Raw genomic sequence first — 17,653 nt, 5'->3', positions numbered from 1 at the left:
TGATCTACCCACCTACTCAAACCTCTAGTCTATGTCACCTTGTCTCAACAATATAGACATGGATTCTGGGGTGGTTCTTTTAAGGTCTTATATATCATATTACATTTAGAAAGTATTTTGATGTTAAAGTTGTTTCATGTTTGGCCTGTGGGAACCTTCAAACTGACTCCTGTTCTTTGTCATGCCTCTGTTGTGCTTTTTAGCTCTGTCTTATTTTCTGCTCAAACGAAAGACTCACATTTGTCTCTCAATTCTCTCCTCCCTGGGCCACATTCAGCCCTTATATCAAGGGGCTCTACTTCATTTCAGTGAGGGGTGTGATGAGACAGACACCTGGGTATCAGTTACCCAGTGCTCTTGGGGGTATCTTTGCTTTGCTATAGGTTCTTTCAGCAGAGTTAAACACACACACACACACACACACACACACACACACACACACACACATGCCTGCATGCACATATGTTTTAAGTCTCTAATTTATGAACTTCAGAAATCTAGTAAGTATGTGGCAGACCTGGTTACTTTCAACTTGGGCGAGTACACTCCTGATGAACCCTGGCTTTGTTCAGAAGGGACCAGCAGCAGATGACATGAGTCTTGAAGCCAAACTCTTCTTGCAAAGTCTCCTTCAGCAGGAAAGCCACCTATATTCCTGCTGACTGCTCTACCTGGTGGGATCTTGAAATGCTTCCCCAAAGCCCCTCTGATCTGCTCTCCCACACACCTCCTTTCTCCAGCCCCTGTTCTCACACCCAGCTTTCTAGCTGGATTTCACACATGGTGTGGGTTTGCCAAGATCCCCCATCCCAGATCTATGCTGCTGCCAGATCATCCTTTTCAATAACTAGCTCCTGCCTGGCAGGGAGTGCTTATGGGTTGGTTTGTACTGTACGGAGCACATTTTTGTGGCACTCAGTTTAGCCTGGCCTGGCTGTGAGGACTCCTGAGAAAGGCATGTAACCAAGCCTCATCCAGGCCAATGGAGTGGAGGCAGTTTTTGTTAGCACTTGTTAAAGGGGGATTTGGGCAGAGGCCACATGGAGAATAGTTTCATTGGGAAAAGAGCCAGGCTTACACCTGGTCCATCCACTAGGTTGGCTCATTTGAATCTGTTGATAATGACCAAAGTGTGCACACTTGATCAGCCAGCTGTCTGAGCAGTGAGGGCTTGTTATGACTGGGTCCTGAAAACAAAAATGGATTGAATGACAGCTACGGACAAGGAATAGCATCTTCTTTGAACTTGTAAAGAGACTACCATGCTATCCATGTTTGGCCATTTTTTAACCAGCCCTTTGTTGGCAGCGCCAGATTCCCAAATTAGTCATTTCCCAGAGTGATTTCAGGGGCAGGGGAAAGTTTTATTACTCCGCATCTCTATGTTCCAGACTTTCAGACAAATCCAGACAACACACTAAGTCATAAGCAACAGCCATTTGAATAAGTCATGTTATTTGCTTTCCCCATAAACCTGCAGTCAGTGCTATAGCATTCATAATTTAGAGACAAGTGTGAAAATCCCTCTATCCAGACATATATAATCAGTGTTGAACTAGCCTTCAACTCCGAAGCCGCATGGTTTTGTAGTCAACGGAAATGGAGAGAGTCCTTTAGCCTAGAGGAAAAAAAAAAAAACAAAAAAGATTGGCTTTCAGTCCACAGTGCAGAACGATTGAGTTGGTCCTCATGGGCAGAACTATTATGTCTATGCAATTTATTTCTCTGTGGTGTCCTCCATGTCCTTGGATCGTAAGACATTGGCAAGGACGGATTGTAGGTCTAAGAGCCAAAGAAAGTTCTGTGAACAAGATCTTGTTTTCCTGGAGGGGTGGGGACCTTTGTAGCTCTTTAGATCACACAGACTTGTAGGCAGATTTCTCCTGTGCTGTTGGAGTCTGTCCCTGCTCCTGTCAATTTGTCACCAGTCAAAGCATGGAGAGAAGTGGGGTGCTAACCCAGAACCTCACAGAGAGTCACACGTGCTCCTCTATGACAGAGCCTTGATCTAACAAGGAAGGCTGCTGGGAGAAAGTGTGATTTGAAAAGATGTGTAAAAGAGTCACGAGACACAGCTTTGTAGGGGGTTAATCCTGGCAGAGGACGGTGTGAGAAGAGGCAGACGGAGAACTGCCTACAGAGCATGGAGAGGAAGTGAAGAAGACCACAGGGTGTCAGAACCAGGGAAATAAAAGACAAAGAAAGAAATCAAACCAAGGCAAAAATGTTTAAGAGAAAGAAGGTCTGGGGTTTGGGAGGGGGGGTCATGCTGTACTCAGCATATTAAATTATTAATCCTCAGAACAATCCTACCAGGTAAATATGGCTATTGTTGAACAATACCAACAAGAAAAGCGAAACTGGAGCTCAGAGATATTCACAAGTCAGGGCTGAGAGAGGTCTCCATGGCTACAGAGCAAGAGGCTATGTAGCACATCGCACACCGTCTTCAGAATCTAAGTCAAGGCAACTGTTTGAACCCCTGCCTGGTTCTTATCGGGTAGATAAGCTACATCATTGGCATCCCCTATCCTCACCTATAGAATAGTGATAAAAAAGGCTTTTCCTAATCCAAATGATTGAGACGAGGCCCACAAAAGGGCCACATGTGGCAGGTGTTCATAGACAAAGAATCTTTTACATAGAAGATCAAATACACAGTTGAAGCCTGTGAGAGTCCTTCGGCCCTTGTCATCCTCAAGGGAGGATGACAGCATTTAATCATACAACTTCATCGAGCTCATTGTCCTACACAAATATGAGTCCACATGTGATTGCACACATGTAGTTTTGCAAAAGTGCACATAACAGAATACTTTTGTCTCTACCCTCTGTTCAATTCTCAAACTTGTCTTCTCTTTGACCACTCTCAGCTCTAGATTGCCCAGAGAACAGTCATTTTGAGGAGTGTATGACATGTACAGAGACCTGTGAGACCCTGGCCCTGGGACCCATCTGTGTGGATAGCTGCTCCGAGGGATGCCAATGTGACGAAGGCTATGCCCTGCAGGGCAGCCAGTGTGTGACCCGGAGTGAGTGCGGCTGCAACTTTGAAGGGCATCAACTTGCCACCAATGAAACCTTCTGGGTGGACCAGGACTGCCAGATCTTCTGCTACTGCAATGGCACAGACAACAGTGTCCACTGTGAGACCATTCCCTGCAGAGACGATGAATACTGCATGGAAGAGAGTGGCTTATACTACTGCCAGCCCCGCACCGATGCGTCGTGTATTGTCTCCGGTTATGGCCACTACCTCACCTTTGATGGCTATCCCTTTGACTTTCAGACCAGCTGCCCTCTCATCCTCTGCACCACAGGAAGCAGATCAATCTCAGACTCTTTCCCCAAGTTCGTTGTAACAGCCAAGAATGAGGATCGGGACCCGTCACTGGCCTTGTGGGTGAAGCAGGTGGATGTGACCGTGTTTGGCTACAGCATTGTGATTCACCGGGCTTACAAGCACACTGTGCTGGTGAGTAGTGAAAGACCAACCTCCAGAATGAATGAATTCAAGCACTTATGGAGACAGTGTCCTGGTCCAGCTGGATACTGCTGAGCCATGGTGGTCCAGCATCCAAAGGCAATCATAGTGTGCTATTAGAGAGAGGCCCTGGGGGATTGCCCAAGTCACAGGCAGCAAAGTGACAGCAGAGCAAGTGTCTGCTGATTATAGAAGGGTGAATCAAGAGCAAAGATCTAGGTGAAAATCTAATGTGGATAACCACTGTGCAACCTAGGACAATCCCAAGGCCCCCTAATGCTGTCATTTATCTGTAAGAAACTGCATGCCTGGCGCAGGCCGTGCCTCTCTCAATGGCAGTAGTGTCCTCATTTGTCATGCCCTTTTCTGAGACCAACCTGTTATCTGCCTGCTCTGGCCTCACTGACCTCTCTCATTCTCCCTGTTGGCTGCCACAGCATCTGAGTTCCAGAGTCTTACTCACATCTGGAGCACGTGGGGGCCCTCTATGCTGTCTTTACTCACCAGGGCTTTGGGTCCTTTCTTCTACTCTTACAATCCTCTCATCCACTAAGCCTTCTTGAACCGTGATGATGGGAGCAGTAGGACCAAGGAGTCCTGTGAGTTCCTTGGACAGCAGGTAAACAGCAGCCCCCGTGGCAGAGAAGCCATCCCGGCTACATTGTCTTATCTGAGCCTGACGCTCAGATGTTGACTACCAGCCAGCTCGCCTGGTAGGGTAGACTGTGGGGCTGTTTCACAGGCATGGATTTAGGGGATGAATCTTTCCCTCACAGGTTTGCACTATAACTCATCATCTCCAAAAGGACCTCTTTACATATTATAGGTTTTCTTTTTGAAATGTTGGAATAAAGTGAACTAAGCAAAACACAATGGGCAACTATTGCCCGAGAGGTCCTCCTGGTTTTAGTTCCTCCTGGGGGTCCACTTAGCTTTGACATAGAGAGGGTACAGCTTCTAGAACTGCCTCCCTTTTACATTTATTGAATAAACTTCCTTCTTGGCATTTAAGGCAGCGGCCTTAGTGTAGCGTTAGAGTGTTTTTGTTTTGTTTCTGCCAAAGAGTCTTACTACGGAACCCAGGCTGGATTGGAATTGGGCCCCATGCACAGTGACATTTGTCAAGTGAATGATTGATCACTTGATCCTTTTCTTTTAAGGCTCCTGTGTATTTCATTCTGCTTCTGGTCATTTCTTTAGCAATCTGAGCTATTACAAGGGCCGATGAGGTTAGTGAGGAATATGCCAGGTGTTTGTCTCTTAGCCAGATTAGATTCATTTTCTTTGTGTGTGTACAGGTAAGCATACTTCTCTCTCTCTCTCTCTCTCTCTCTGTGTGTGTGTGTGTGTGTGTGTGTGTGTGTGTGTGTGTGTGTGTGAACATTAGGAATCTCCCTTTATTGATCACCATGCAATTTTTTAAATTTTATTTTAAATGCATGAGTATTTTGCCTGTATGTATGTATGTATGTATGTACACCACACATGTGCCTGGTACCCACAGAGGCCAAGAGAAGACAGTGATTTGATCTCTCCTAAAATAGACAGTTGTGAGCCACCATGTGGATGCTGGGAATTAAACCTGGATTCTCTGGAAAAACAGCCAGAATTCTTAACCATTGAGCCATCTCTCCAACCCTAATTATTACATTTTAAGATTGGATCTCTCAACTGGTAATGAGCCTGGAGCTCGGTAACTGACTAGATTAGCTTGCCAACACGACTCTTGGATTCTCTGGTCTTTTTCCAATGCTGGAGTCGCAGGCATGTGCCAGCAAGCCTGGCTTTTTTATGTGGCTTCTGGGAATTTGTTTGTGTATAAGCACTTTACCAGCTAAGCCACTTTCCCAGCCTTGAGCTCAGAATTCCTAGCTGATGTCGTGACAGTTGAAGCGTCTCATTGTAGAACCTTCTGTCCATCCCATCAGAGGCAAAACAAAGGTGTCACTCACTGTCTGTGCTGTTACCTCACTTTTGTCCTCTCCTCCTTTCATCTTCTCTGATACATTTCTACCCTTAGGTTTATAAATTTTCATGCAGCTAATTACCTCCTTGATATTCACTGTACCCTTCCACATTTTTTGCCTTTCAAGGTTGTTGGACTTTTTCCCCTCTAAAATATATTTGCCTGCTGATAAGCCTTGCCAGCCTACTTTACTGCACATCCTGCTTCTGCCTTGCCTTGCATGAAGGTGTAGATATCTGAGGTTGTACAGGTTTTCTTTTAACCTCCTCCTAGCCATTTGCACAGAGAGCTCATTGGATTCTTGTTGCTTTCATTTTCTTACTACTGGTAAGATAAATGCTGTGATAAATGAGGTGAGCAAAAGCAACTTGGGGGAGCAAAGGTTGATTTGGTTTACAGGCAACAGTCTGTCGTCAAAGAAAGCCAAGGCAGGAACTAAAGAGTCCATGGATGAACACTGCTTATTGACTTGCTCAACTTGCTTTGTTTTATAGAATCCAGGGCCACCGGCCCAGGGGCAGCCCTGCCTCCAGTGGTCTGGGTCCTCCCCCATTAATCGTGAATGAAGAAAAAGTCCCACAGACTTGCCTGTAGACAATCTTGATGGAGGAATTTTTCCAGCCAAGGTTTCTTCTTCCCAGATGATTCTAGCTTGTATCAAGTTGTCAGAACAATCAATAAACAAATAAATAAACAAACAAACAATAGAACCACTAACCAACACATTCGCAAACACATCATGCCTCCTCTCTCCTTCAGAGGACCTAGTTCCCTATTCTCTTTGTGCATTTCCTTTCTTTCCCTCCCATTGTCGGGCTAAGCCTCACAGAGTCAGACCACCTTCCAGGCACGTTCCCTGTCCTGGTCTTGTGAAATGCACTCATGGATAAGAGCTATAGGAAGAGAGGTCTCTTTTTTTATCCCTGCTGCCCATTTAGCGCAGATCCGAAATAATCACACAGAAACTGTATTAATTAAATCACTGCTTAGTCCATTAGCTCTAACTTCTTATTGACTAACTCTTACATATTAATTTAACCCATTTCTATCAATGTGTATATCGCTACGTGGCAGTGGCTTACTGGCAAAAATTCAGCATGTCTGACTCTGGCAGTAGATCCATGGCATCCCTCTGACTTCACCCTTCTTTCTCCCAGCATTCAGTTCTGTCTTCCCTGCCTACCTAAGTTCTGCCCTATCAACAGGCCAAGGCAGTTTCTTTATTCATTAACCAAGAAAAGCAACACAGACAGAAGGACCAGACTCTCTGCACCTTGATTATCAGTATCCTTAATTTCCCTTTTAAGGACAGCCATCTTTGGATGTGGGCGGAGTCTGCTTAGTCAACCATGACCTCATCTCATCTTGGTAATGTTCTTAAAGACTGTGCTTCCCAATTTAGGCTACATTCACAGGTAGCACGAGTTACAGCCTCAATTTATCTTCCTGGGGTAGACAATTCCACTCACAACAGAGGCAGATAGAGAGAAATTAGCATCAAAGATGTGGAGGTGAAGGGGTCATGAGGACTCCTGGCCAGGACCCTTCTTTCTAAGTGCCATTCTGGGAACACAGCAGATAGCTTTCAAACTCCTGACATGAAGGCCAAGTTCGGGATTCACTGAAGGCTTTTTACTTTGGGAGCCCATGGGATAGATTTAGCAGTTGCTTTGAATTATTAATATGCATTGCAAGACCTGCTTATTCAGTGATTTGCATTTGTTTTTCCCATGATGTTATTATTAGTCACCACAGCTGAAGAATAATGGCTGTCACAATGACAGTGGGAAATAAAGTACAAGACCAACTGTAGCCCAGACCCCCAGGCCACCACTGTGTTCTTAGATATGGAGAATGATACAGAAGGCACTCTCTGGGGCACGAGATTCTTCTATGATTCTGACCTTTGTGTGCACTGAACTGTGCTGCAGGCAGTGAAAAAAAAAATCACCAAGGCAAATAAAGCTAGGAGTAAACATGTTCTGTACAGACCAGGGTGGGCTATAGGGGACCCTCTCTCAGCCTCTTATTAGTCTTTGGGGCTTTGCTCTGGTATGGTTCAGTTCAACAATCCTCTCTGTACTAAAGGGTGAAAATTTTAAAAAGCTGTATGTGTATGCATGCACATTCATGTGTGTGAGTAAAAGCATGTGTATTCCATACAGCATGCTTGTGGAGGTCAAAGGACAAGTCTGAATGTTGGTCCTCAAATTCCACCTTGTCTGAGATAGTGTCTCCCATTCTTCACTGAGCTCACCAGGCCTACTGGCCTGGAAGCATGTGTAGATTCTCCTGTCTGTGCCTCTCCTCTCCCCTAGGAATATAGGATGAAGGACATGTACTACTGTGTTCAGGCTTCTGTGTGTTCTTGGGATTTGAATCCAGATCCTCATGGTTATATAGGCAGTATTTCCCCAGTCAAGGAATGTGTTACATATGGCATCAAGAATGAAAAATAAACCAGCAGAAATAATTAAACATGGTTTCCCTCATAAGAGCCCAGTGGGAGAAATGGACCTGCTAACAGTCAATGTCAGTGTAATCATGAAGCATACAAAAATGTTCTGCACAAAGGGAGTTGTCTTGGTCTGCTTTAGACTTCAGGGAAGGCTTCTTGGAAAAGGTGGCCCAGATCTAAACCTGGAGGAGCCTGTCTAGTAGGCAGAGAGTGGGCTGAGAGCATCTTGGTCAGGGAAGCACCAGGGCAGAACTGAAGTGAAAGCGGAGCATAGTGGTATGAGCTGAAACCTACAGAGGGAAACCATCATGGAAATGCTAGCATGTGAGCTCATCTCCAGTGAAACCAGAGCTCCCCGCCACAGCTCTAACATCCACGGGCTTAACCAGCATCATCAACCTTGTCTGTAATATCTGCATCTCTTCTGTATGTGTAGATTTTTTATTCTTTCCTAAACTACGTGGCATAGCATTGTTAGCATGGCATCTACATCTTACAAGTAACCGGAGAGTGTGTGACCATCTCTCTGATGTTGTCACAAAGCATCAACATCTGCTCGACTAACATCTGAGTTAGTTACACACACCTATAACAACAACAGCAAAACAATTCATATGCCTTAAGTAAATTTATGATTTCATGTTGGCCTGTGTTCATAGCTATCCTAGGACACATGTGGTCAAATGCCTGATGGACTATGTGTCTAGATTCTATGGATAGATTGCTAGTATTTTACAGAAGGGTCTGAAGTATCCTGGGAGTTGATGTCTTCAGGGGTGATGGATTCAGTTCCCTCCGGGCATGGGAGTACTGATGTGTGATAACTACCATCCTTGTGCCTTCTACTCACCCTCTGATGCACCTTTAAATTCATCATCAAACCCTTTGGCAATATCAACCTCCTGCTTTCCTTCCATCTGAGCTTCTCTCCCTGGGGTCCCTATTCTCCCACTCTTTATGCCCAGAGAGAGTCAAGGCAATGGGCTATGACAGGTAGCATCATGGGGCGATAGAGACAGGGAGATCTGAGTTGGTTAGAGATGGAGGCTAAGCGTTCTTATAAGGTTCTCTTTGACAGCAACATGTGCAAAATTTAAACACATTGTTTTGCCTCCCTGGGTTGGTATCTCCTGTGTGTCTTCCGGTATTAAAGAACCCATAATACAAGACAAACAAACTGCACTCATCGGCCAAGATTATTAATTAGCCTTCAGGGTGTCTCTGAGCTTCTGTGGCCTCTCCTGTCCTAGTGATCTGCTGGGGTGGGGTCTGTGTTTGCACATGGCACACCTACTTCCGCCTTTAAGTTTACTGTTTATGAAGCAAGCTGTGTTCCACCTTCTTCATCCTCCCTTCACCCTTGAGGAATCTTGTCTCTTCATGACTCAGTTCTTCCCCTGCCTAGATGCAGACTCCTCTCCTCTCCATTGTCCCTAACCCGTGGGTGTGGCCTGTCTGCCCTTTTCCATTCCTCCAGTATCTTCAGCCTTCTTTTTCCACGGTCTTTCCCTGATACCCATAAACATGCTTACTCTATACCAAAGCCCACTCCTCAAGCCCTCTCCCACCCTTCCTCCCTTTCTAACAGAACTCCTCTGTGGATCATCTTTCTTTCTGGATCTCCTACTTGTTATTTTATGTACAGTGTGTTTTCTGATCTCATTATTCTATTGAAATTCTCCTGTTAAGATCTTAGATAATGTCCCCTCACCCAAAGACCGACATCCATGGGTCAGGCTTTCTGTCATGGTCTCTTTGCCTGATAGACACTAAAAACGTGGCCATCCTTGACTGAAGTCCTTCTAAACTCTCTGTCTTTAGATCATCTTTTATTCCCAAAGTTGCATTTGATTTTTCATCAGTACCAAAGATCAATCATCTTTCATTGTTAGTAAGCTGTTTGATCTTGTCCGGGCTTTGGCTTTGGCTGTGCTCCTTGCTCCGCACCTCACCCACCCCTGTGGATCCTGGAAGACTCCATGTGAGTATTGTCTTCTGCAGGCTCCATTTGTTGTGTTCCCCAGGCTGAGTCTGAGGTCCATGCATCTCTGTGCCTGTGTCCCTGCTTTTACCAGACAGTCTCACTATCTCTTCAAGTCCTTGCCTTACTACGTTCTGGAAAACGGGCTCTTGCCTTGCCCCAGCCTGGCACTGTGCTTGGTACACAGTAGTTGCCACACTAATGTCTGTTAGATGAATGGATTCTACCTAGACAAATATGCATGAAGCAGAGCTGAGCTGAGTGCTGAGGGGTGAATGCAGACCTAGAGAAAGGACAGAAAGGAAGGACCTGCTTGGTATGTTGGGGGAAAGTTCCTTAGAAGCAAGCCCCAAGACAGGGCTTCTTAGGAAAGTGAGGGGAAGCCTAGAGGAAGAGATAAAGACTGGCGTTAGGTGCTAGGATTCTAGATATTCAGAAAATGACCTACATTGTGGAGATGGTCACCCATGTGGGTCATTCATAGGCCAGGGTTTGCCTTTGTGTGAACTGTGGACATCTGTGTTATAATTGTACCACAGCCACAGTGTATGGGATGAGGGTCCTGGCCAGGACCAGGAAAAACATCACACTTGAATCATAGGAGATAGTGGGCTAGGATGGTGTGCTTGGTTCATTTGGCAAACTAACCTGTGAGGCGTGCAGAAGGTCGTAATGAGAAGGCAGGCATAATGACTCCTGTCTTTAGGTCGCTTCTAATCTTGCAGGTAAGACAGAAGCACCTATAACCAGTTGCACCAAAGGGGAGGTTTGGATGTATACCTCAGTGATCATGTGCCCATGTTTGATCTAGAGGAGATATAAGAGGATTCTAAATATGACATGCTGTGCCTGCCCAGGTGAGGGAGTGATTTCACTAACCGTGATCTTAGACTCAGAGAATCTTGCTTTATTGGAGAAGCAGCGTGGAGCAATTCTGAGGATGAGAGAGATGGAGATGTGTGACGAGTGGTGTGGCAGGTAGAGGAACCAAAAGTCATCCTCAAAAAAAAAATCCCAATGGAATTAATAAATTGGAGATTGCCTAAAATAAATCCACAGTAGAGCTAGAAATAGAAACACAGGAGTTCCAAGTTTTGGTACTTTATTCTCAATGTTAATTGAATTTTTATTACCCTCTCATTACCTTAGAGAAAACAATTTGAACTCCTGGGGGACAAGAATGCTGTATAAACAAACGGAAGGCACTGAAATAAATAGGTATATTAGTGTACAAAGGATAGTCATTTAAGTTTGTTCAAGTCCTAATAATAAGAGTTGACTGGCATAAACAACACTACATACAAAGTCCGTGTTCTACCTGGGCAAGCCCCCTCTGGGATGTGTCCTTCAAGAAACTGTCAGCAGGAGGTCTGAGAAATCCTTAGGCCAACTGGGCTTTTCTCTTCTCTTCTCTGTCTCTTCCAGGTCAACGATGAGCGCCTGTACCTGCCCCTGAAGTTAGGACAAGGGAAGATAAACATCTTTTCTTTTGGCTTTCATGTGGTGGTGGAGACTGACTTTGGCCTGAAGGTTGTGTATGACTGGAAAACCTTCCTGTCCGTCACCCTCCCCCGGAGCATGCAGAACAGCACCTATGGCCTTTGTGGACGCTACAATGGCAACCCTGACGATGACTTAGAGATGCCCATGGGGCTGCTTGCACTGAGCATCAATGAGTTTGGGCAGAGCTGGGTGAAGAGAGACACCTTCTGCCAGGTGGGCTGTGGGGACCGCTGCCCGTCCTGTGCCCAAGTTGAAGGTTTCTCCAAAGTCCAACAGCTGTGCGGCCTCATCCCCAGCCAGAACGCTGGCTTTGCCAAGTGCCACAGCAAAGTCAACCCCACCTTCTTCTACAAAAACTGTCTGTTTGACTCCTGTATTGATGGCGGTGCCGTGCAGACAGCCTGCAGCTGGCTGCAAAACTATGCCAGCACCTGCCAGACTCAAGGGATTGCAGTGACCGGTTGGAGGAACTACACATCCTGCAGTGAGTCCATCTTCTGTCTTTCTGTCTTGCTCCTCTTTGTTTATGATAGGTGTGAGAGGCTGGTCTTCCAACTCCACAGAAGGGAGAGCAAATTGAGAAGAGTGACTTCAGGGTATGCGCTTTGTGACCGAGTCCACTATCTCAAACAGAAGCTGTAGCCTCCTACAGTTTCCTTTCTTACTCTATAGAGAGGAGTCAATGTCGTGAATTTGATGGGTTGCCCTGGAGGATGGAATGAGACCAGGTATCTAATGCATAGAACGCCACATACTGCATTTGAATTCAAAGTACACAATAAAATGTTCCCCGGAGACTAACAGGGGAAGAACTGGATGGTTAGTTTGTTCATTTACTCTAGAACCTCATGGGTCCATAATTGCATGGATAACTTAAACACTTTACTTATGCATGTCATTCTGTCTGACATGCACATATATATATATATATATATTATAGCATACATATCATATATGTATGAACATATAAGTATATATATATATTGCCTTGACTTTATGACTATAGAGTATGGCAGAATATTAAGAACATTAGAAAAGGGAGTGGAGTTCATGGATTCTAGCCTCAACTTTGTCCTTAAAGATCAGTGGAACCCACTCACTTCCCTCCCTGGTACTCAGTTTCTTCTCCAAAGAGCATCTATAGTGCTGCCTGTACCATTTATCCACAGTAATATCAAAAGGGTAAAATCAAATCATTGGAATCCCAGCACATAATAAATGCCAGGTGGTAGTATTATATTAAAGATTTGCTGTGAGTCAAACCCTCTGCTAAAATACTCTAATCAATGTTATCTCATTGATTCTTTTCAATAACCCAAATAGGCAAGATGAAATTGAAACTCATAGAAGCTGAGTCCCTTGACTAAGGTTAGGCAGTCAGTCTCAATGGCAAGGTTGGGACTTGACCTTCTCACCCCAATACCCATGTGCTACACTAGTGGACTATAAATACACTATAGGAGAGGAGTTAGCTAGAGTATTTGCCAGCATTCAGCACATGCCTGTAGGAAAAGGTTGATGGTGAAACCACCGTGGGTCTAGTTAACCTGTTACATCCTATTTTCCTATTAACTCATTAACTATATTCCTCATTAACTATTAACTCATTAACTATAGCACATTGCTTTGTATAAAAGATCTGACTGCATAAAAAGGTTGCAAATTAATGCTGGGTGCTCAGAACTCTCAATAACAGGTGTAGCAGGCTTCATAGAGAACAAACTCTCATTTTCATCCTGAAATGGGAGATTTGGATGCAGAGCTGTTGTGCTTTGACAATCAATCAGTCGGCATTCCATACACAGCCATTGGATTCATGGAAAAGATTTGGGACGGGGAAAAGAGAGAGGGGCCGGAAAAGATTCCAAGACTGTATCATCCAAGTTCAGTTCTCAGTCTAGGAAGGTAAAGGACATGATGTCTGTGGATGACTGTCCAGACAAATCAGCCTCTAGTGTTTTCAAACAAATGTGCCCACAAAAGTTCTGGGCCTAGAGCAATCTCCAGGCCACTGGGGATTCCCTGGAGTCAGTGCAGTGGGACTGGAATGCTTGCTTGTCTGAAAAGCAGGCTCTTGGCAGAGAGACCTGAGTGTGGCACGCAATCAGAAAGCAGGTTCGTAAGGAGACCTGCAGCTGGCTTTTCCTTGAGGTCTGTCGCAGGGAGCTAGTCCTTTCTCTGGAGCCTCGCTTATTGGCGCTGGTTTTCTGGAATGGCTGAAATGGATTGGGCTGTGGGGGAGGGACAGTCAGGTATAATGTGTGCCAAATGCCATCATGTCTAACTGTGACAACTAAGGTAAGGTATTAAAGGAGCTACCATCACCGAGACTTCACCCCCAACTAATAGGCCTCAGCTTTTGTCACATGTGGGAAGGAGAAAGAATTGAGTTAGGAAGCCTTAGGAGCCTCTGTCTGAAGGCAGAGTCACTGTGTTGGAACTTGATTGTGACGAGAGATATGAAGAAGAGTTTCCATTCCCTCCTGTCCTCCCGACCAGGTCCTCTTTCTCTCTTCAAAGCTCTGTCCCCACACTGCTTGCCTCCTGTGTGCATTGGTTAACCTAGTCATGGAGACTTCCGTTCATGGCACTGAGGCTGGAGTCTGCCTGCCTCAGACTGTCAACCTTAGACACCCCAGCATAGACCAGTTGCCCCCAGTTTGTCCCAGGCTGACACGTCACAGTCAGCAGGTGACTGACAAAGGTTCCCAGTGCAGAGTGACTTAGCTTTTCCTGTTTCAGCCTTTCAAACCACGGGTAAAGATTCCAGATGAGGAGCAGGTGGGAGGGTGGTGGCTGTGACTGGGTGAGAAAGAGGGAAGCTAGACCTAGGGGACAAATGTATCCTTTGAAGGTAGCTTGTGGGTGGTGTGGGAGACAAGGCAGGATAGCTGGTGGCTTAGCTTTTCAATTTGAGTTCTTCCAACTTGAGACATTCTCAAAAAGCCTGACTTGATAAAGTCCTTTGGATCCTAGGTGACTCTGACCTCTGGGAAGTTGGGGGTCATCATTCCTCTAAAAATTAACCCGATTCATCATTCACACATTAGGTATAAGAACGGTACTTTCAGGGAAAAGTAAACCTTTTTTTTTTTAATTTATTTAGTGGGAGTAAACCAAACTGCCCATTCAACATGTGCTTTATTGGTTACAAGGTAACATGCCAATTTTTCTCAACAATATCGGCTGCTCCTATCAATGGGATAATTTATTACTCAATTACCTTATTTGTAAATGCATTGAAAACCTCTCTACCCACGTTGAACAAATGGCCTTGGAGGAAAAATGGGAGATAAATGGTTTTAATTACTAACTCCACCTAAAATCCCATCAGCTGAGGCTGTTGAGCTAATTTTAGTTGCTCCATGAGAGACTTGGAGAGAAGACGGTGAGAACACAGTAAGAGGCACAAATTGTAGCTCTAAGTAGTGCTCCTTAGCTATTGCTGTTTCCAGGCCCTGTTCAAGCTGTGGTTTTGTGGACTTGTGGACCCTTTCTAGAGGGGGAAGCTGGGAAGCAGGCAGTGTCCATAAAGAAAGCAACTTAGGGAAGAGGAAAAGTGTGTACAGAGACAGCGTTGCCCTGTTGGCCATCAGGGACCGATGCCTCTCTGATGCCCACCTAAGCACTCGGCATATGAGCGGTCAAAACTGATTAGCATCCTCATTCCGGGGATCCCCTTCATCAGAGTTTATTCATTAAGGATTTGTTTTACGTATTCCCCTGCAAATCTAACAGAGTCCTGTTGATTAATTTTTACAAATGAATAGCTACTACAGCTAGCCCCGCCATCCAAATGGAAGAACAAAGCACCTTTGTTACTCACAAGAAGGGAAAGGGAAGCAGGAACTAGCAGCTTCCAAACGATCTCATTTTAGCAGCTGCTTGGTAAGAGAGCGGCAGCATCACCCCCATTTTATAGGGGAGGAAATGAGTTCAGCGAACATAAGTAACCTGTGCAAGGTGACCCTGCCAGCTAATGGTAGAGTCAGTGTTCGGAGTCAGGTCAGACTGATTCCAAAGAGCTCGTCCGTTCCATTCTGTTCCATTGCTTTTCCAAGGGAACTGTGCACCCTGCCATCCACCCAGGCTCGATTTGAAATAGGTCCTCTGGCCTCAACAAGAGTCATGTTCTTGAACGCAGCTCGCGTGATCAGTCATCACTCTCCAGCTCTCAGAAGCACATTTGGGGCGAGAGGAGCAATAAGTCAGTTTCTGAAATTTGAAAACTTGATTTTGACAATCAGGTCTCTATTGATCAGCCACCATGTTTTCATTGCTGTTTGGATGCCAGGGAAGAATCCAAGGTCTTAAATATGGAGAAAAAGAAATAGGTGTCTTCTGAGATACAAAAATGGCTATATTTTACTACTAACATTCTCTATTAATAGTATTAATGTTGCATTAATAAACTAACACTCACCGTTAACACTTTCGCAGGACAAAGTTAGCTAGCAGCGCATAACAACAAGAATAAATTGCAGTAATGGAAAGACAAACCGGTGAAAAGATGAGCATGTCAGCAAAAGACCTGGTCACCTAATCAATAGATTTGATATATAGCAAAGCTGGTTTCAGATAGCTTGAGGAAAGGAAGATTTGTCTAATAAACAGTAAGAAGATGGTGGGAAAACTCTCTGAGAAAAATAAGAGTTTAATCTTCCCTTCACTTCTGGATACAAAATGAAGTCTAGAGATAATAAAGATTAAGCATTTAAAAACTGAATTATAAAAGTACTTGAATGAAACAAAGGAGTTTGTTTTTTTCCCCCCCAATCAAAGCTGTTGAGGAAAACCAGATAAATTTGACCTCATAAAAATCTTTACCTCTCTACATGGCAAAAACATAATTAAAAAAGTGGAAATTTTTTAAAAAAGAAGCAAAGCCAGAGACAAGTGATAAATATTTTATAATACATGCGACACACAAAAGCACATTTTTAATTTGTAAAAAGCACTTACAGTTTAATAAGAAGGAACTTCAACAACACAGTGTGTAATGGATGAGAAAAGGCAATTCTCAGGAGACGGAAAAATGATTATAGGCAAATGAAAAGATAATAAGGCTCAAAGAAATGTGAACTAAATGCACAAACAGCAGAAATAGATTTTTTTTAAAAAAAAAAACTTTCCACATTTCCAGAAATCAGAAAATTTGGTTATAGTCATCAAGACCTCAGGAGACTAAACCTGCTTGTTCATTCATTGGCACACTCTCTTCTCTTCCAGGGCAGTTCAATGGTATCTGCCAAACATTTGAGGGGCTGGTAGCCTAGCTCAACAGCAGAACGCTTACCTCGCAGGTGTGAGACCTGGGTTGGATCTCCAGCACTGAAGCAGTGGTAGCAGCAGTAACAACAACGATAATAATGGGCTATCCTTTGGCTTAAAAATTCCACGTTTAGGAACTCATTCCGCAGCCTAATTTATGAGGGCAAAAATACACACACAATGATATTTATATAAAAGGCACACACCCTGAAGCTGTGTAAAGACAATAATTTGAGACTGAATGCAAGAAATATTGTCATTAAAAAGCAATGTGCAGTGAGGTTTGTAGATTATGTTCCCATTTATGTAAAAGCCAAGGCTGTGGATAAGATGTGTGCACGTGCATCTATATGCATAGACGATTTATGCAGGAATCCACTGTAATTTGTCGGTTATTGTACTTAGGCAGTTTGTATTTTCTATGACATGAGGATATTATCTTTTGAGCTAAATAGTTTTCAAAACTATGATACCATATTATGGTAGTGCTTATATGAACATACCATGCCTTAAAATTCTTAGGGCTACGCACTCTTTTTAAAGGTACCCCTTTACCACTAGATGAAGGATAACCCCCCAAACCGTCCATATTTTGTAGAGTAGAAGTTTCCACATGAATGGTTGTTGTGCTTTTAGTATGCATTGATTAAGATGGCAGCGTCTATAAAACCTTCCAGCAAGACTTGCTTTAATGTTTGGTAAATACTTATTGAACACTACATGCCCAGCGCTCTTCTAAGCATACAAATTTGGGTGCTGTTGGAATCTGCATCATCTGCACAAAGAAGCTGAACCTTAGAGATCCTAAGAAACCTGTTTGTATTTTATACTGGAACCCATCGTAATTCACCAGTATTTTCCCTATCTTCCATAGATGCAGTTTTAGATGCAAGTCAGAACCAGTAGCACATACTGATTTATACACGCATACACACACACACACACACACACACACACACACACACACACACACACACCACATTTTCAGAC

At 44.2% G+C, this 17,653-nt stretch overlaps 1 protein-coding gene across 1 annotated transcript in view; it reads left to right on the top strand.

Annotated features, from left to right (window-relative positions):
• Tecta (tectorin alpha) overlaps nucleotides 1-17,653 on the top strand; it is a 69,570-nt gene that overhangs the window by 27,981 nt on the left and 23,936 nt on the right. The window contains 2 exon segments of the mRNA XM_048417156.3: nucleotides 2,874-3,475; nucleotides 11,315-11,876. Coding sequence (XP_048273113.2) covers nucleotides 2,874-3,475; nucleotides 11,315-11,876 — 1,164 coding nt within the window.

This window comes from Myodes glareolus, chromosome 4, assembly GCF_982192425.1.
Source record: "Myodes glareolus chromosome 4, mMyoGla1.1, whole genome shotgun sequence".
Taxonomy (NCBI): Eukaryota; Metazoa; Chordata; class Mammalia; order Rodentia; family Cricetidae; genus Myodes; species Myodes glareolus.
This window is presented reverse-complemented; position numbering and strand designations above follow the sequence as displayed.